We start from the raw sequence: 17,498 nt of genomic DNA on the forward strand, positions 1-17,498 counted from the left end.
TTATTAATGACTCAGACAATGGACTAACAGCCCATAACCAAATTTGCTTGTGATACAAAGAGAGCCTGTATTGAAAGCACTGGAGATAGAAGAATAAAATTATAGAGAGGTATTAATAGATTAAGTGAATGAGTGAAACTGTGGAATTCAACATAGGCAAATGTGAGATAATCCAATCTGGAATAAAAAGGTTCTTTCTAGATGGTGAGAAACCAAAGAGATTTCTGTCTTCATACAAACAGACCCTTGAAATACTTGCAAAATAGATACAGAACACAAAAGATTAATGAAATTCTGGCCTTCATATATAGAGGTCTAGAATGCAGAGCACATAGAAATCCTATTTTAGCCATAATAAACGCATCACCAGACTACAACTGGAGTACTATGGGCAGTTTCGGGAACCATGTTATGATCCTCATAGACAATGCTATCTTTATAAAAACAGAAATTTGTACTTTAACAAATAATTGAAAGAATAATACAACAGGATTTCAAATTTTAAGATTTCTACTGTAACAAACAGGCTCAAAGCACTATTGACTAAATTCTATTTTTGAAGGAGCTTGTACTTTAAACTGTAGAACTTTTAACGCAACCAAAATCCCATTTCACAGTATCAGGAGCCATTCCAAAGCGATTTTGTGCACTTGAGGATTTGTTTCCCTTCCTTTTCCAAGTCTGGTATTTCTTAACTGTAGAACTGTGTTTCATGATGAAGGCTTCCTTTGGTGCAATCTGTATTATCTTCCAACCTTGTTTCAAATCCTAACAAATGTGGTCTTTCTGATCCAAAATGAATCACATTTGCACTCCAATGCAGTGAACCACAGAGATGTCAGCCTCTGGCTGTTCCTGATTTTCTGGATCATGGCAATCTGCCCATGTTTTCAGGAATATTTTAGAAACCCTTTCCTCCCAAAGGCTACCTCTATGGCAAGGTGAATCACATGTATCTTGTTTCAAAGTTTAATCTCTGATTAGCTATCCGTGAGACTGCAGCTCTATTTTCTTGGAAGGATATGGACAGTTTAAAGTATTACTGTTTACAACTCCATACTCTCAACACTTACCTGGGAGTTTGAAAACTAATACCTTAACCATTGTAAACAGATGCTTCTGCCATTGTCTCTAAATGTGAATATTGTATACCTTCTGTCCAGCAAAACAATCTGGGCCCCCCCTCTAATCCTTAACAGCTCCATCACACAGGCTTCTTCTTAGGCCAATTTTAAAACAGAACATACCTTGGCAATTTCTCACATTCCTTGACAGTGTTACAGCTGCACCTGAATAGCTTGGCAAGGGTCACAGTTAATTGTAAACCACAAATACAGATCAAAATGGGTCCTGTACTTCAAAAATTTTCAGAGCACGAATGTGTCATTAAGACTAAATCTTTAATGAATTAAAGGTGAGTGTTTGCATTGTAGCAGTCCTTCTTGTAAGAGAACCAATCAAATAAAATTGAAATGTGCAGTTTTAGACAATGAACCCAATGAACCCTAATATCATGCCTGCAATGACCCAGATGCTAATTTTGATGTCTGGATTGCTGGGTGGAAAGAGTCAGAAATGTTAGGAATTCTGGCATGAGAGAAGACATCAGGACACATTACACCAACTTGAACTATTTACCAAATGTAGTCACTTCTGTAATAATAAATAAAAACACAATTTGCACATAAGAACACCCACAAACAACAATTTGATAGTCATCAGTCAATTTACTTTTGTGATTTTGGTTAAGGGATAAACATTGGCTGGGACAGCAAACAGAATTTCTCTACTCTTCTTCACAATCGTGGCATGATATTCATTTGCATCCAATTAATACAACAAAGATAGCCTATGTTATTACTTCATCTGAAATATGGCACCTCTGATTGTGTAGCAGTTTCTCAGTAGCTTGTTGGAATGGTCAACAGACGCTCAAGATTCTGGAGTGCAGATTTGAGTTTATAACTTTTTGAATCGAGGCTAATGTGCTGCTGCAGTAATTTCTGCTGTAGAACTGCGGCTAGGTTAAACCGAACGGTTGCCACCACTCTCCTTACATTTTGCATTTGGGCCTGATACACTGGCAAGATAAGTTTATTCCTGTGTTAAAACTACTCTGGAAAATTCAAATTAATATTCAAAAGTGTCCTTGTGTTTAAAGTTAGATTTTTCAGGAAGGTGGTAAATCAGTCAAAAAAATTATACAATGGATGAAACAAAGAAGTTATGTCCAACTCATTTCAGAAATGGTTCTGCATCCTTTCATAAAATATAAAAAATACTAATTATTAATTCATATTGACTTTTCACACCAAATAAATAATTTCATAACATACAATTGTTATTGTTACTAATGGCACTACCTTTCAACAAAATGCTCACCACTCTTATATTGACGTTCCTTTCCTATTGCCTTATTCCTGATACCCTCAGTGTCCAAATGTTTATCAATTTCAACCTTGAATACAGTAACTCTGGGTAGAAAATTTCAAAGAATCAATAACTCTCTAAGTGAAGGGATTTCATTGTATATTAGCTTTTGTTCTTCTAGTGACAATCCTGTCTGATTCTTGCTAGAGATTTGCAAAACCCGAATGCACAATCTTTCACTGCTCGTGCTTGAAATTATTGGCTTAATATTCATTATAGTGGGGCTCACAGACATGTAGGAAATTCTTGCCAACTGCAGTCTGATGAATGTTTTGTAGAAATTGAGAATGCTCCCTGTCATCCATATCAAGTAGCCCTTTGATAAAATTCAGAATCTTTTCTACTTTCTTGATAGCATTTTCCACCTACACTCATACTCACTTTTCACAAGGGAAAGACAGTAGTTACCTATTGCCTGCCCAGTATTAATACTGGTAACAATGTTTACTTGAAGTCACTAAAGTTGCAGGAAGAGAAGAGAATACTGCTAACCATAATGACAGGCAATCCTAGTATAATACAGAATGATGAAATTCAAAAATATGAACCTGAATATATGTCTTAGTACATTTTTTCCAGGTTTTTTTTTGGGAATGCTCCATATCTTTGTAAGGCTTTTTTGGTAGATATTTGCTATTGCAAGATTCAATAAAACCACCTTGGATGTTGATGGAATAAAAGCATTGTCTTTACTTAACGCAAATAATTAAGTAAACATGAGCTTCTTGGATAGGTTTTCTCATGGAATCCCAAAATCAGTTCACTTATTGTTAGAATATATATTTTTTAGACACAAGATGTAGAATACAATATCAAAACTATTGGATTTCAAGCACAGGCAGGACATACCTGTGCGAAAAAATGTCTCTGTAAGGGCTGCCATCTTGAAGAGCAACGCCATAACCTCGATCAACTTTAGAATTCCTTGCTGTGACAAGGGAGCAATCAGGCTCATTCTCTACAATATATTCCAGGGCTGCAACATCCCAGATGAATGCATAATTTCCAGCCTTTACCTTAAAATATGGAAGTGAACATGGTTTATCCATATGTTAGCTCTATATATAGTTTTCAAAAATGCAGGCGACATAAATATACCATTAAATGAATCAATGCCTTTATTGTCACATAAAGGTATCAAAATGAAATCACCCAGATAATTCTCTTGTCTTAAAATTTCAAATTAAGCTGATGAAAAAGTGCATGAGCTGAACCAGAGGGATTGTCATTTCTATATTTTACAAGACAAGTTACAATATTTAATGCATCAAGTGTGTCAAGATGTTTTTTAATTTTCTTACATGCTCTTCAAAGTTCTTGAATGTGCTCTGCCTTCCAAATTTGTACCTACCTTTCACACAACTCCAATTTTGAACTCCTCCACTCAGGTTACTGCGCAAGCTACTGAGTAACGATATGGCTCTTATAAAATCACAAATGACATCCCATGTGACTATGACAAAAGTAAACTATTTCTCCTTACCCTTCTGAACTTGTTGATCACACCACTCTCCTTCCTGTCACTTAGGATGGGATTGTGTCCATTTTCATCATAGCCAGAAAATTAGTTGCAATGAATTCTTCCCCCAATCTCATCCCTCATGTCCTTAAACTTTCCTTGGCCTCTGCTTATTTATCATTACATGTTGCACCCAAGTAAACTCATCTGAAAACATGTCATGTTTCCAATGCACGTTGAATTTGCTTAGTTCTAGGTCGTTGCCATCTCTCATAACTCCCTCAACTGCCTGAGGGTGAACCATGCTCTTTACAGCCTTCAAGTCATATTAATCCTGAGATGAGTTTCCATTCCCATATGTGCACCTTCACCAAGCCATTCCATGATGGAACCTCTGCCTGATATGATTTATTGTTGAAACTCTCATCTGTCCTTTTATTCTTTCTAGATTTGACTATTCTAATGATTTGATGGTTGCCTTCCATATACAGCTCTATATAAACTTGACATCAACTAAATTCTCCTGCCCATGACAAATTGCATCAATTCTCAGTTAACAGTCACTCATTCTTGCTGACCCTGATTTTAAACAGTTAAGCAAAGACTCAATATTAAACATTCTCATCATTGCTTTCAAATTATTCTGTGGTCTCGCTATTGCTCAGTTAGATTTCCCCCTTTGATGCAGGAATCAGGAGGTCAGCTAATAATGTATAAAGAGGTTCCATTTAATGATTGCATCCAACCCCGTGTTGAGCTGAATGCTTGGGGGTGGGGTTTGTTGTTAGAACTCAGCCAAGCTCATAGAGCAAGATTTTATTGCATAACCATGTCAACAAAAGCTCCAGAGTTGAATACATTAAAACCTTTTAAGTCATTCAAACAGACCACTGTTCAAATTTTACAGTTGAGGAACAAATGTCTGAGCTGTCAATTAATGAAAAGATTAAATTACAGGCGTCAAATAACGCTATCAAATCTGAATATCACTACTGTTCACTGCAGAATGAACACTTCATCTATTTAATGAAACCTGATGCACCTGAAAACTTTGCTTTTCTCTTCTCTTTCACAATGCCTGTAAGCTTAATGGATAGTTGTCTTTTAAAATAAAGCTCGATCTTCAATCACTGTATTAAAGCAAATTTGATTTATAACACTATATTGTGATATGAGCAGTTGGTACAACACTTTTTGAACTTGTCTGTCAAATGTTTCCCAATTCCACACAAGGGATTGTGGAACTTTCCAACACTTCTGAACTGGCATAACGCATGTCACCTTCAGAAACTGGACCAACTCCATCAAAATTGCAGAGGGTCTAAAATATTCACTCTGTGGGCTTGCGGTACTATTGCTTTTCCCATCCTGTAAACAAGCACTAGCAAGGTGAATGGGAGCCAGACATCCTGCAGAGAACCCACCCACCTATGACATGAGCTCACCTTGCACCAGGACACGCATATTTTGGTCCTTTATCTCTCCAGCCCCACACAACTTTGATAAATTGACGCCCATCTAATTCTGATCTCTGGAGCATCTCTAATTTTAAATGCTTCACCATTGGCTGCCATACATGCAACTGTCTGGGCCCTGCAAGGATAAGGACTTACCATTTTTATTAGTTCAACGTTAACAAAATAATTATACAACTTTCTTAGGAAAGCAAACATGTTCAGGAATAATTTTTTTCTGTGACAATAACAATACTTAAGCTACTTACTAACTCCAAACAGATTAACGGAGTATTATTATATCAGCTTTGATGTAAGTGACAGGAAATCAGATCCTAACTCACGCTCTTATTAAAGCAAAGACAATGCTATTACTTCTAGACTGTAACAATAATACTATGGCAAGCTCTGTAGATATAAATAGCAGACTTTCATTAATAGTGCTTTTCAACTCTTTTCCAAGACCCCAGACTTTAGAACAAATACAGCTAGTTTTACTGGTAAAGATGTGAGTAATAGTCAATGCAGTTAGAATGCCATACTGAATATGACACTGAACTGGAGTAAGCAACATATGTAAAAGACACACCTGTCTAAGAACTATACTGAAATATCTAGATAAAATGATTATACATAAAATAAATTTACAATAAATCTGTCCCACATATGTGGAATGCTTTTGCTAAAAAAATTTTCGTCAGAAACATTTTTTAATATGAGTGAATCAATCAGAAACACTTCACATGTTGCAGTGCTGACTTTTGAGTTGTCTAATTTAACTGAGGCTATTCATTCACCACTGGCAACTGAGTCACAGTGTTTTGGTTCCTCCCTTATCACCACACTTTTATCAGAAGTAAACATTGCTGGACCAATATTTGTAGACCATTTCATTTAATCAGAATCCATTTGTTTGTAATAGTTAATTGTTAACCTAAAACCTACCTGAATTTTCACCCAGAAGTTATTCACCTGCTTTAATCAAAAAGAATGGTGAAACCAATTATCCATTTTTTTTTCTCCTTTATTCATTCATGGGATGAGGGTGTCACTGGGCAGCATTTATTGCCCATCCCTAATTTCCCAGAGGGCAGTTAAGAGTTAACTACATTGCTGTGGATCTGGAGTCACATGTAGGCCAGACCAGGTAAGGACAGCAGTTTCCTTCTCTAAAGGACATTAGTGAAAGAGATAGGTTTTTCCCCTTGTAATTGACACTGGATTCACAATCATCGTTAGACTCCTAATTCCAGATGTTTATTAAATTCAAATGCCACCATCAGCCATGGTGGGATTTGAATCTGGGTCCTCAGGACATTATCTAGGTCTCTGGGTAAACAGTTCAGTAATAATACCACTAGGCCATCGCCTCCCCAGTTGGTATTTAATGTTCTCAGGTCACTTATTTTAATATTCTACTTCAAAAGTAAACTGATTCTTCAATAATTTTACAATCATTGTTTGCTTGCTTGCTATTTGCTGCATGAAGTCTATGATTAATTACTTTTTATCAGCCCCCTTCAACACGCAGTCAACTGTGCTATTTCTGAAATATCATTAAAATTATTCTGGGTAAACTCACTGCCAGATTGAAAAAAAATCTGAAGCAAGACATAATAATAGTCCATGGTCTAATTCAATATCTAATTTTACTAAAGAAATAGTGTGAAGACTCAGCCTGTCATTGTATGATTCTCTAAAACTAACTATGTCCCAAATGCCATCAGTCATGAATAGTGAAGGACATTTCAAAAACTCAATGGAGGAGATGGCTCTTAAAATATTCCCATTGTCAATTATGGGGATGCCCAGTCCATCACTGCAAAATACAAGATAATGAAGCAGACCATGTCCAAATGCAACAAGATCAGGACAGCATTCAGACTTGGCTTGACAATGGTACATAATATCCTTGTTACACAAGAATCTGGCAATGAACATCTCCAAAAGGACAGGATCTAACCATTGCCCCTCGACATTCAATAGCATTGCCATCACTGAATCTCTCACATCAACATTCTGATGGTTACCATTGAACAGAAACTAAACTGGATCAGCTATACAAATGCTGCAGCTTTATGAGCATGTCAGAGGTGGGAAACTATAGTGAATAACTCACCTCCTGACTCCTGAAAGCTTTTCCACTATTTGCAAGGTAAAAGAAAACAATATGATGGAAAATTCTCCACTTGCTTGGATGTGTGCAGCTCCAGCAATGCTCAAGAAGCTTGACACCATCCAGGACAAAGCAGCCACTTGATTGGAACTCCATCTGGTATGTTCAAAGTTCATTCCCTCCACTACCGACTTACAATGGAAGCAATTTGTACCATCTACAAAAGATGGACTGCAACAACCCACCAAGGCCCTTTAGGCTTCCAAATCGTGAACTCTACTACCTAGATGGACAAGGGCAGCTGAGTCATAGGAACACCACCACTTTCAAGATCCTCTCCAAGCCACACACCAATCTGACTTTGAAGAACATTGCTTTCCTTCACTGCCATTGGAATAACATCCTGGAACTCTGTTCCTAACAGTTTTGCAGGTCTACCCAGAAAGCATGGAATACAGTTATTCAAGAAAGAAGATCACCACTGTCTTTTCAAAGGCAACTAGGGATGCACAATAAATACTGGATAAACCATCTATACTCTCATCCAGTGAATGAATAGAAATAGAATCTTCTGCCATCTCTGTGGATGCATGCATCAGCTTATACTCTGACAGGCAAGACAAATCCATTTACTTTCCTAAACCTCATTAGCAAACTGTATTAATTTCATACAACTGCTGAATTCCCCAGATAGTCCCGAAAACCATTAAAAGTAGATATTAGACTGGTGCCTCAACATCAAAACAACAGTGCTTTCTCACAAAAGAAGGCATTCTGCTGAATTCAATACACACTTTGTTGTTTTTTTCCTGTATCACAAACATTTAAATCATTTCTTTCATTAGGTTAATTCTGTCTCTGCTCTGTGATTGTGCTTTTTCAATTAGAGGAAGGCTTGAGTACTTTCCATATCAGGAGGGCAGCAGAGTTGGTTATCTCTTAAAATCCACCGACTTGTTCAGACACTACAATTGAGCTGAGCTCCATTATAGTCAGGTGGAATGTGTGTATTTTGCAGTAAAGAGCTAGTCAGAGTTTCAGGAAAACATTCAATGTTCTGAAGAATATGAAAGGAGGAGTCTAAGCAATAGGAAATAGTTCAGTTTAATCAGTGAGACAATATGTCAATTCATTTACGCAGGCAGAAAAGTACACATTTGTATGTTTGAACTACATCCCATCTAATATTTCTGTAGCTTATATTCAGAAAATTAATGAGGAATTGAAAACACAACTAAACTCATTATGACTGACAAACATTTTTCTTTGCATGGCTTTTGAGAAATTGTGACTCCAGTGTAGACACTAAAGGGCATTCTTTCTGGTTCAAATTGATTCAATTTTGCTAATTTAGCTACATCTGCTGCTCATTTGTGTAATAGTCTGTTCATTGGCATAGATCCAGATGCAGTTTTCTGTTGCATTCACAGGACCACTCATTGGTGAAGACGGTGGAGTCTTGGTGAACCAGATTTCTCATTATCCTTCTTTTGAGATGGATGAGGTGAATCATTAGATAATGAGAATCAAGAATGGATTGTAACCTTTTTAGATAGGACAAGACCTTTGATCAATTGAGTCATCTATCCACAAAAGATTTTTGTTGCATTTCTAATAACACCGAATCTCATTTTCTTCTTAAAACATTCTCATTAAGATCTTCCATTCTGTTCTATGTACTTTTATATTAAAAAACTTCCACTTTTCTATTTTGTATCAATATTTATAGTTATAGATGACACTGCTTTGCTTAAATTTAATACACAGAAGAAAAACTTACTTGGATGTGCAAATTAAGTTATGGATTGTGTATGGGCAGTGCATGCTTGCTACATAGCATCATATTTGGTTATTAGCATGTGTTAGCCAGCTAATTTAACACTCAGCCATAGCACACCTGCTGTAAACAATTATTAGCTAGAGGGCTATCATTAAGCCAGTTCTTATGCTGTTTATTAATATATTTGCAAGCTACAACAAAACATGAGCAAAATTGTTTTATTTAATGTTGAACCAATGAGAATTAGGAGAAACTTTTATTTTTTCAGCTTATTCTTGTTTGATATCTTATTAAGCCAAACTCAGTATCTTGTGCATTCTCAGAGAATCAACAGAACTTTTCTGTAATTGTCTGCTTTACCAACATTATCGGAGATATGAGTGGGGTGATGTCCAGTTTCTGGCTGTGAGCTGAGTAATTTTTTCCCAACATACTATTGCTACAAAAGTTATATTTTTTTAATTATCAAAAGCAGAGTCACAGATAGGCAGGGTAGAGAAGAAGGCATTTGGTACGCTTGCCTTTGTTGGTCAGTGCATTGAGTACAGGGAGTTGGGAGGTCATGTTGCGGCTGTATGTGACATTGGTTAGGCCACTTTTGGAATACTGCATCCAATTCTGGTCTCCCTGCTATAGGAAAGATATTGTGGAACTTGAAAGGGTTCAGACAAGACTTAAAAGGATGTTGCCTGGGTTGGAAGGTTTGAGCTATATGGAGAGGCTGAGTAGGTTGGGGCTATTTTACCTGGAGCATCAGAGGCTGAGGAGTGACCTTGTAGAAGTTCATAAAATCATGACGGGTATGATTAGAATGAATAGTCAAGGTGTTTTCCCCAAGGGAGTCCAAAACTAGAAGGCATAGGTTTAGGGTGAGAGGGGAAAAATTTAAAAGGGACCTAAGGGGTAACTTTTTCATGCAGAGGGTGGTGCATGTATAGAATTACCTACCAGAGGAGGTGGTGAAGGTGAGTACAATTACAACATTTAGAAGGCATCTGGATAGATATATGAATAGGAAGGGTTTAGAGGGATATGGGCCAAATGCTGGCAAAAGGGACTAGATTTCTTTAGGATATCTGGTCAGCATGAATGAGTTGGAGCAAAGGGTCTGTGTCTGTGCTATACAATTCTATGACTCTATCTTCCATTAACTTTCTGATTTCTACAAATTGCACCGAATTCTGTCTCCCATATGCGCAACATTTATCGTTTTGTTTATAAGTTGAATATATTTTCAAACAAAATATCCATAATATTATCACAATCAAGTTGACAGAAAAATTCCTGTTGTGAGGAAAATTGCAGAAATTCAAAATATTGCTATTTTAACTTGCATTTATACATTGCACATTTTCCCTTCACAAGGAAGATGACATCAATGTATTTACATTCATAAGAAGTAGAATTTATACGATGAAGACATTTATGGTAGACTGCCAAATTGAAGTAAAATATAAGTAAAATATTGGGAGTTATGTTTTCTAAAGAATGATAATTTGGGAGAAAAGAAGTAAACAGAAAATTAGAGTTTTAAAAAAGTGCATGTCAGATCATTTGGACTAAGCTTTTGGTCACCTGTACAAATATTTTTATTCAGTTCAATGTCAAAGTTTGTTTAATAACACTCATGCAAAGCGCCTTGGGGAGTTTTGTAGGATTGCATTTGTTTTTCAGCAACTAGGTTGTGGTTTAAAATACTTGGTCATTAATCAATTCATTATTTTATAATCAACTTGTTTGAGATATTACTACATACCTTTGGAGCAGGTGAGACTTGAAACTAGGCATTCTGGCTCAGATGTAGGGACATCACCACTGTGTAATAAGAGCCACCCAATTGACCTATTATAGATATTTTCCTTATCAACTTGTTCAGAGTTATTACACACCTCCACAGCAGGTGAGACTTGAACCTGGGCCTTCTGGTCTAGAGGTATGGACAGTACCACTGTGCTACACAAGCCCTCCATTTAACCTAGTGTATTCTGTTTAAATGCAATGAGTGCCGTTGTCATGATTCCATCTTATGTTAATACGAGATGAGTCCGATCTAAAAGTGAAGCATGGCTTGACAGACCCCAGCTGTTTTTATTTCAAATATACTGAAAATTACTGAATACAAATACAAGAGTCTGCAAATATACTTTGAATGCAAAAAATAAAACATTTATTCAACAAGAAAAATAAAATGAACTTGATTACACCAGACATAAAAGAAGGAAAGTTCTCATTTCAAATACCAAGGATAGTTTCATATTCTTGATTGTTTTTATCACAGCAAAAATCTTTACAAATACCCAACTCGATTGAAGATTCACCAGACTCTCAACAAAGCTTCATGCTCTGACTGCCACAGCTGAAGCTGGTTTCTTTCCAGTAAATTCTCGCACACTCATGAGATTTATGTAATATCACTTCCTGAGATGCCTAAAACAAACTGCAAACTAAACTCACTATCACTTTAACTTTGGGAAAAACAATTTCCCCAAACTTAATTTTCAGTATGAAAGAACTTTTTTTTACTGGAACTTTTAATTCACTTGCTTTCACTGTCTGACAAAAACACACACACTGACTCCTAGATTTTTCTGCCTATTTCCCTGTGGCCCTTGTCACTGGGTTTTCTACTTTTTTTGAACTGCCAACTCCAATTATGTCTTATGAGGTTAGAAAACTTCACTCCAGCTCGTGTGTTCAAACTCAGATCTTCAGACTCTGCCACTATCAGTAAGCCACAAAACAACTAAAAATTAAACTAAAACCATGTCTTCCCATTCTCATTAAAGAAACGTAGATTTATACTTTCTTCCTAAAAATAGAACACTAGTACATCACATGACCAGGCCTTTGTCTGTACTGCCTTAGGTCAGTGCAAACTACATTTTTATGACTTGATTATAGAGAATATATTGCAAAGCCCATAAAGGTTTAATGATCAAAACTTTGAGACTCAAAACTTGCTAATGAACTAACACTTCCCAATTTATGCTCAACCACTATACGAAGTAAAAACGGCTGTGAGGTTTCAAGCCTTTTATCTCTGGGTCCTAAGTTAGTTCAGTTTTACTTTTAGTCAAGAATCAATCACTTTATTTTAGGTTACCTGGCAAACGTTTGTATTCTAATGGAGGGTATTGTGGTGCAGTGTCATTGTCCCTACCTTTGAGGCCAGAAGGCCTAAATTCAAGTCCTATCTGTCCTGGAGATTTGACTGAATAGGTTGAATAAGATAACAACATACCTTTGGTTTGAAGTAAGTGCTGAGAGGGGTCTGTAGTCATTTTTTGTAACTATGTAGTTGTTTTGACTTTTATTATTTCAAGTGAATGTATCATAATTATTTTCTTGCCATCTCAATTTGCACACAGTGATAATTTTCATGCATTTACTTTCCGCACTTTTTGTACAGATTGAGTTTTACTAACTTTGTCATTTCAATACTCATTTTAAGGCTGTATGCAATTTTATTACTTTTGCTATTTTAAATACTTCTGTTTCAAATTCCAGAAGCCACTATTGAAACACATATATTAACAAATAACTACTTTATCAAAATGCACTAACCACCTCCCTTGATGAGAGTTCTACAGGATATTCAATAGTCATAAGTCTAATTTAGTTATGGCAAATGGATAATGAGCCCAAAGATTAATCATAAGCATTTGACCTCATACACGCTCTTGCCTCAAACAAGCAGTCACAGAACTATCCCAAAGCAACCCATTATCTCAGTAGCAAGGCTTAAGATTTCATAAAATTTGCAGAGAAGGCCTAATGAGGACAGTTCACAAGTAACTGACGTCAGAGGAACTGAGTCAGGATACGATGGGAAGTGACACTGTGTTAAAAGGATCACTATTCTTAAGGAATCTAATCTTACACCATCTAATCAATCAGAGACTGTGCGTGCGCTGCTTGGATGAAACAGAGTTCAGGAACACACTGACTGTCTTCGGAGATAGCACCTAGCAAGGGGTTATAAGCCTCAATTTTTAACAGTCAGCAGCTCCATTGTCTCCAAATTTATTTTCTTCTGCAGAGACGTCGGAGGACCGTGTGTGGCAGCAACTTCCAAAACAAGAAGTCAATGCTGGGAATGGAATGAGCAAACAGATTGGAATGAGTCAACCTCAGAGGGAACGCTGGCCAGGAGCTCAGCAGGAAGAAACAAGAAGGAAGAAGATAGACTTTGGTCAACGTGAAGAAGAGACACAAATATATTAAGTACTATGGAGTTTCTATTCCAAGCCCCTTCTGATGGTTGCAACTGAAACAATACTGGGAGAGGGAGGGGGTTAATTTGTTTGTGCAGCACCACATCTAGTGGGTATGCAGATCTGTGTTGATTCCTTTGGTAGATTGAGATTTGATCAGTAACTTGCACCATCCACATGCACTTCCGCATAGATATCATTACTGAATCTCCCTGTTATTGTAATGCACATGTATAAAATTAGGAGGTTACTTAACTGGCACCTTTGTCTTTATAACATATATTTCTATCATTCCTCTATGTGAGGTTTGAAAGTGACAGTGGTGGTAAACTTTTAGATAAATTAAATCAATCTGCTCAGTCAAGATCATTACGATGGAGCTGTACATAACACTAGTTAGGTCACAGTTGGAGTACTTTGTACAGTTCAGGATGCCACACTATAGGACAAATGTGATTGCACTGGATGGGATATAGCAAAAACAGGCCCACCAGCATTCAAAACAGACTGAAAGCATCTGATCCAATGATAGAGGAGGGTGTACAGACAATGCTAATAATACCTCTGAACATGTTGATTAGAAAATACATATAGTTCCTTGTCTATGTGCAAGGACCTCCAGCTTCTTTGTTTAGCCTTTACCAAACAGGAAATATTGACGCACTGCCATCTCCTGCAGTCAGAGTCTAAACAAACTATGTGCAGTAAAAGGTGACAATAAGAGTTGTTGCTGTCTTCCAGTTCAATGTAATTAGTTTCTTTAAATTGCCTCAAGTGATATATCAGATTATCCAATCTGCAGTATACACTAAATACATTTGGACACCTTTGCATTATTGCTTAGGTGAGATTGCATCACTCTTTTTAAAGGGAAGCAACTATCAGCAATAAAACCAAGGATTATGAGGAAGTAACACTTCCTTTTGGACAAAGCAAACACTCATCCCTTTCTTGAGGTATCAAGTTTCTCATGACTCATGCACTTATCAAAACCTTCATTTCGTCATAGTTGTCAGGAATATTGTGGGTATAGCTGGAATGTTTACCCCTGAAGTGGCCATTTGGCTCCATTCATTGCCATGGGATTTCTGAACAGGAGGGAATGTCATTCTAGTAACATCTAGATTGTGTTACCATCAAAACTGCTAGACATACCTGAATGTGGTGTTCCCTGAAAGCTGCAGTTGCTTTTCATAGAATCCCAAACAGTGTGGAAACAGGCCCTTTGGGCCAACAAGTCCACACCAACCCTCAGAGCATCCCACCCAGACCCATCCCCCTATATCCACACATCCCTGAACACTATGGGCAATTTAGCATGGCCAAGCCATCCAGCCCACACATCGTCGGAGCACCTGGAGGAAACCCACGCAGATATGGGGAGAATGTGCAAACTCCACACAGACAGTCACCCGAGGGTGGGACCAAACTTGACTTCCTGGCGCTGTGAGGCAGCAGTGCTAATCATTGAGTCACCATGCCACCCAATTATTATTCAAAGGTATTCAGTAATGTGATTTAAAGGGAGATGTCCATGACACAATCCACCATATTTAGCAGAACAAAAGTTTAATTAGGGACTTGCTTCTAAAAGGATATAGATAGAATAATGGGTGCTCTGAACCAAAGACTGGGATTTTACATGACGATGTCGAGGAAAAAATGAGAAGAAGCAGTTGTCACTGAACCAACCATACTGATCCATAATTAGGACTGCTTTTGTGCTGGGCGGCCTATAGACAAGTGAGGTCACTACCTGATAACGAAGGTTGCTGCCACTATCCTCTTCAAGTGTAGGAGACAATAAGACTTGTTTAGTTTAGTGAGGTAGATTAAAAACCATCTTAGTATACACAATCCTAGGCTTCTGGCACAGCTCACTATTAAACTTTTCAGAACCATATAAAACACCAATTAATGGATGAAGACAGGGTGACTGACCATTTAGCAGCTTGAGGTTGGGGCTGTGCTAATGGCCACATTATTAGTTAGATGTGCTCAGGCACCATTTTTAAACAGTAAACCACTGCCTCTGACCATCATACCAACACTCTGTAACTAACCATGCAGCAGAACTCTAGCCATCAGTGTAGACTGTTGTTGAGAGAGGGCCACGTGATACGTAAATTGAAAGCTTGAGGAAGGACATGCTTGACAGCTGGTCAGAGAAATAACTATGGTGGCCCCGTTGTTCAGTGAGAACTTCTTTCATGTTCCCCAAAAGGGCCACTTGGGCAGTGTGGAGGTCCTCTTCCCGAGGGACAGGAGAGAGACAGCTCGTCACCTAGCCTAGCAAACCTGGGCACAGGTTACACAGATTAGCAACTCTGTGGTCACCTGGAAAACCTGGCTGGAACAATGAATGTGTACTGATGCCTTTTTCTGCTCCACAAAGTTGGCTATGTTTGCAAATTGAACAAATTGCTGCAGCAGGGAACTGGAGATCCCATCATGTTGGAGAAATGGATTAAGTCAGCAGTGGTTAAGTTGAAGTGTTAAAGGTAATATTCAAGTAAAAGCAAAAGCACATAATTGGGCAAAGACAAGGTGACAGGCCAGAAGATTAGACAGATGTGAAAAAAACAGAAAAGCATGATCAAAAGAGTAATAAGAAGGGAAAAATTAGATCATGAAAGAAAGTGAGATAGGAGAATTGAAAATAGTAAATAAGGAAATGGTGGATTAATTGATGAAATAATTTACATCCATTTTCACTATAGAGTGCAGGCAGTCCTTGTGTTGTGAATGAGTTTCTTTCTGGAGTCCATTCACATTCAAAGATGATTTGTTTGCAAGTCAGAACACAATTCAGGAAATGGAGAGCAGCTGTCTGTAAGCACAGGAAATGGTTTATTTTAAATTTTAAAACCATGTATGGGGTTGCATTCATAAATTTGGATGTTTGTAAACCAAAGACCGCCTTTATGCAAATAACATCACAGAGGTAGTTATAAGTGAGGAAATGGAAGGAAAGGAGGAACTTAGGAAAATCACAATCACCAGAGAAGCACTACTGAGTAAATTGTTGGTATACACAGGCTGACAAGTTCCTGCTTCCACCCTAGGGTCTTAAAAGAAGTGCCTAGTGAGATGCAGTCATCTTGCTTCTGAACTCACTTGATTTGGGGACAGTCCTAGTAGATTGTAAGATATGTAATGTAACTCCTTTATTCAAAAAAGGAAGACAGAAAGCAATAAACGTCAGGCCAGTTAGCTTAATGTCTGTTGGAAGAAAATGTTAAATCCCATTATTAGACAGCAGGGTACTTGAATAACGTCAAGGTAATCAGGCAGAATCAATATGGTTTTGCGAAAGGGAAATTGCTTTTGATCAATAATGAGAGTTATTTGAGAAGGTACATACTGCGGATAAAGAGAAATCAGTGGATGGTCCGTTCTTAGATTTCCTGAATGCATTTGGTAAAGTGCCACATCAAAAGTTTTTATGGGAAATACAAGCTCATGGTGTCGGGATTAGCAATATTGGCACAGTGAAAGATTGGCTGGCTAAAAGGAAGCCGAGAGCAGGCATAATGCAAGCAAGACTTTTCAGGTTGGCAAGATGTGACATGTGGTTTGCCAAAGTATTGGTGCTGGAACCTCAATAAATTACAATTTATATAAATGACTAACATGATAGGACAGAAATAAGGGATGCCAAATTTGCTGCTGACACACATTGATTTGAACAGTAACTAGTTCTAGTGGCTTGTGTTTTGATGGGGCAAAACTGGATGCTTCTGTTTGCTCATGCAGAACAACCATAGGAACAGAGAGCTGCTGACTGTAGGAGGACACTTGACCACATCTGAAGAGGTGGACAGTACCTTAGAGATTGCAGGCGTACATCATCTTCCTGCACCTTCTACCTTTCAAGTTGCTTCCACTTCAGTGGCTAAGCCTTTACGTTTACACTTTGGTTTACAATCTGGTACAAGCACATGGTAAAATGACTTGGCGGTCACTGTGACAGGCAAATTCACTGTGACAGGCAAATTCACTGTGACAGGCAAATTCACTGTGACAGGCAAATTCAAAGGATTGT

General features: G+C 37.7%; 1 protein-coding gene across 1 annotated transcript in view; it reads right to left on the minus strand.

Moving 5' to 3' along the window:
* LOC109911032 (glutamate receptor ionotropic, delta-2-like) overlaps positions 1-17,498 on the minus strand; it is a 477,476-nt gene that overhangs the window by 36,709 nt on the left and 423,269 nt on the right. The window contains exon 13 of the mRNA XM_048603965.1: positions 3,280-3,446. Within this exon, the coding sequence (XP_048459922.1) occupies positions 3,280-3,446 (167 nt within the window). The remainder of the gene's footprint in view (positions 1-3,279; positions 3,447-17,498) is intronic.

The sequence above is a fragment of the Rhincodon typus genome, chromosome 12 (genome assembly GCF_021869965.1).
Source record: "Rhincodon typus isolate 14 chromosome 12, sRhiTyp1.1, whole genome shotgun sequence".
NCBI classification, from domain to species: Eukaryota; Metazoa; Chordata; class Chondrichthyes; order Orectolobiformes; family Rhincodontidae; genus Rhincodon; species Rhincodon typus.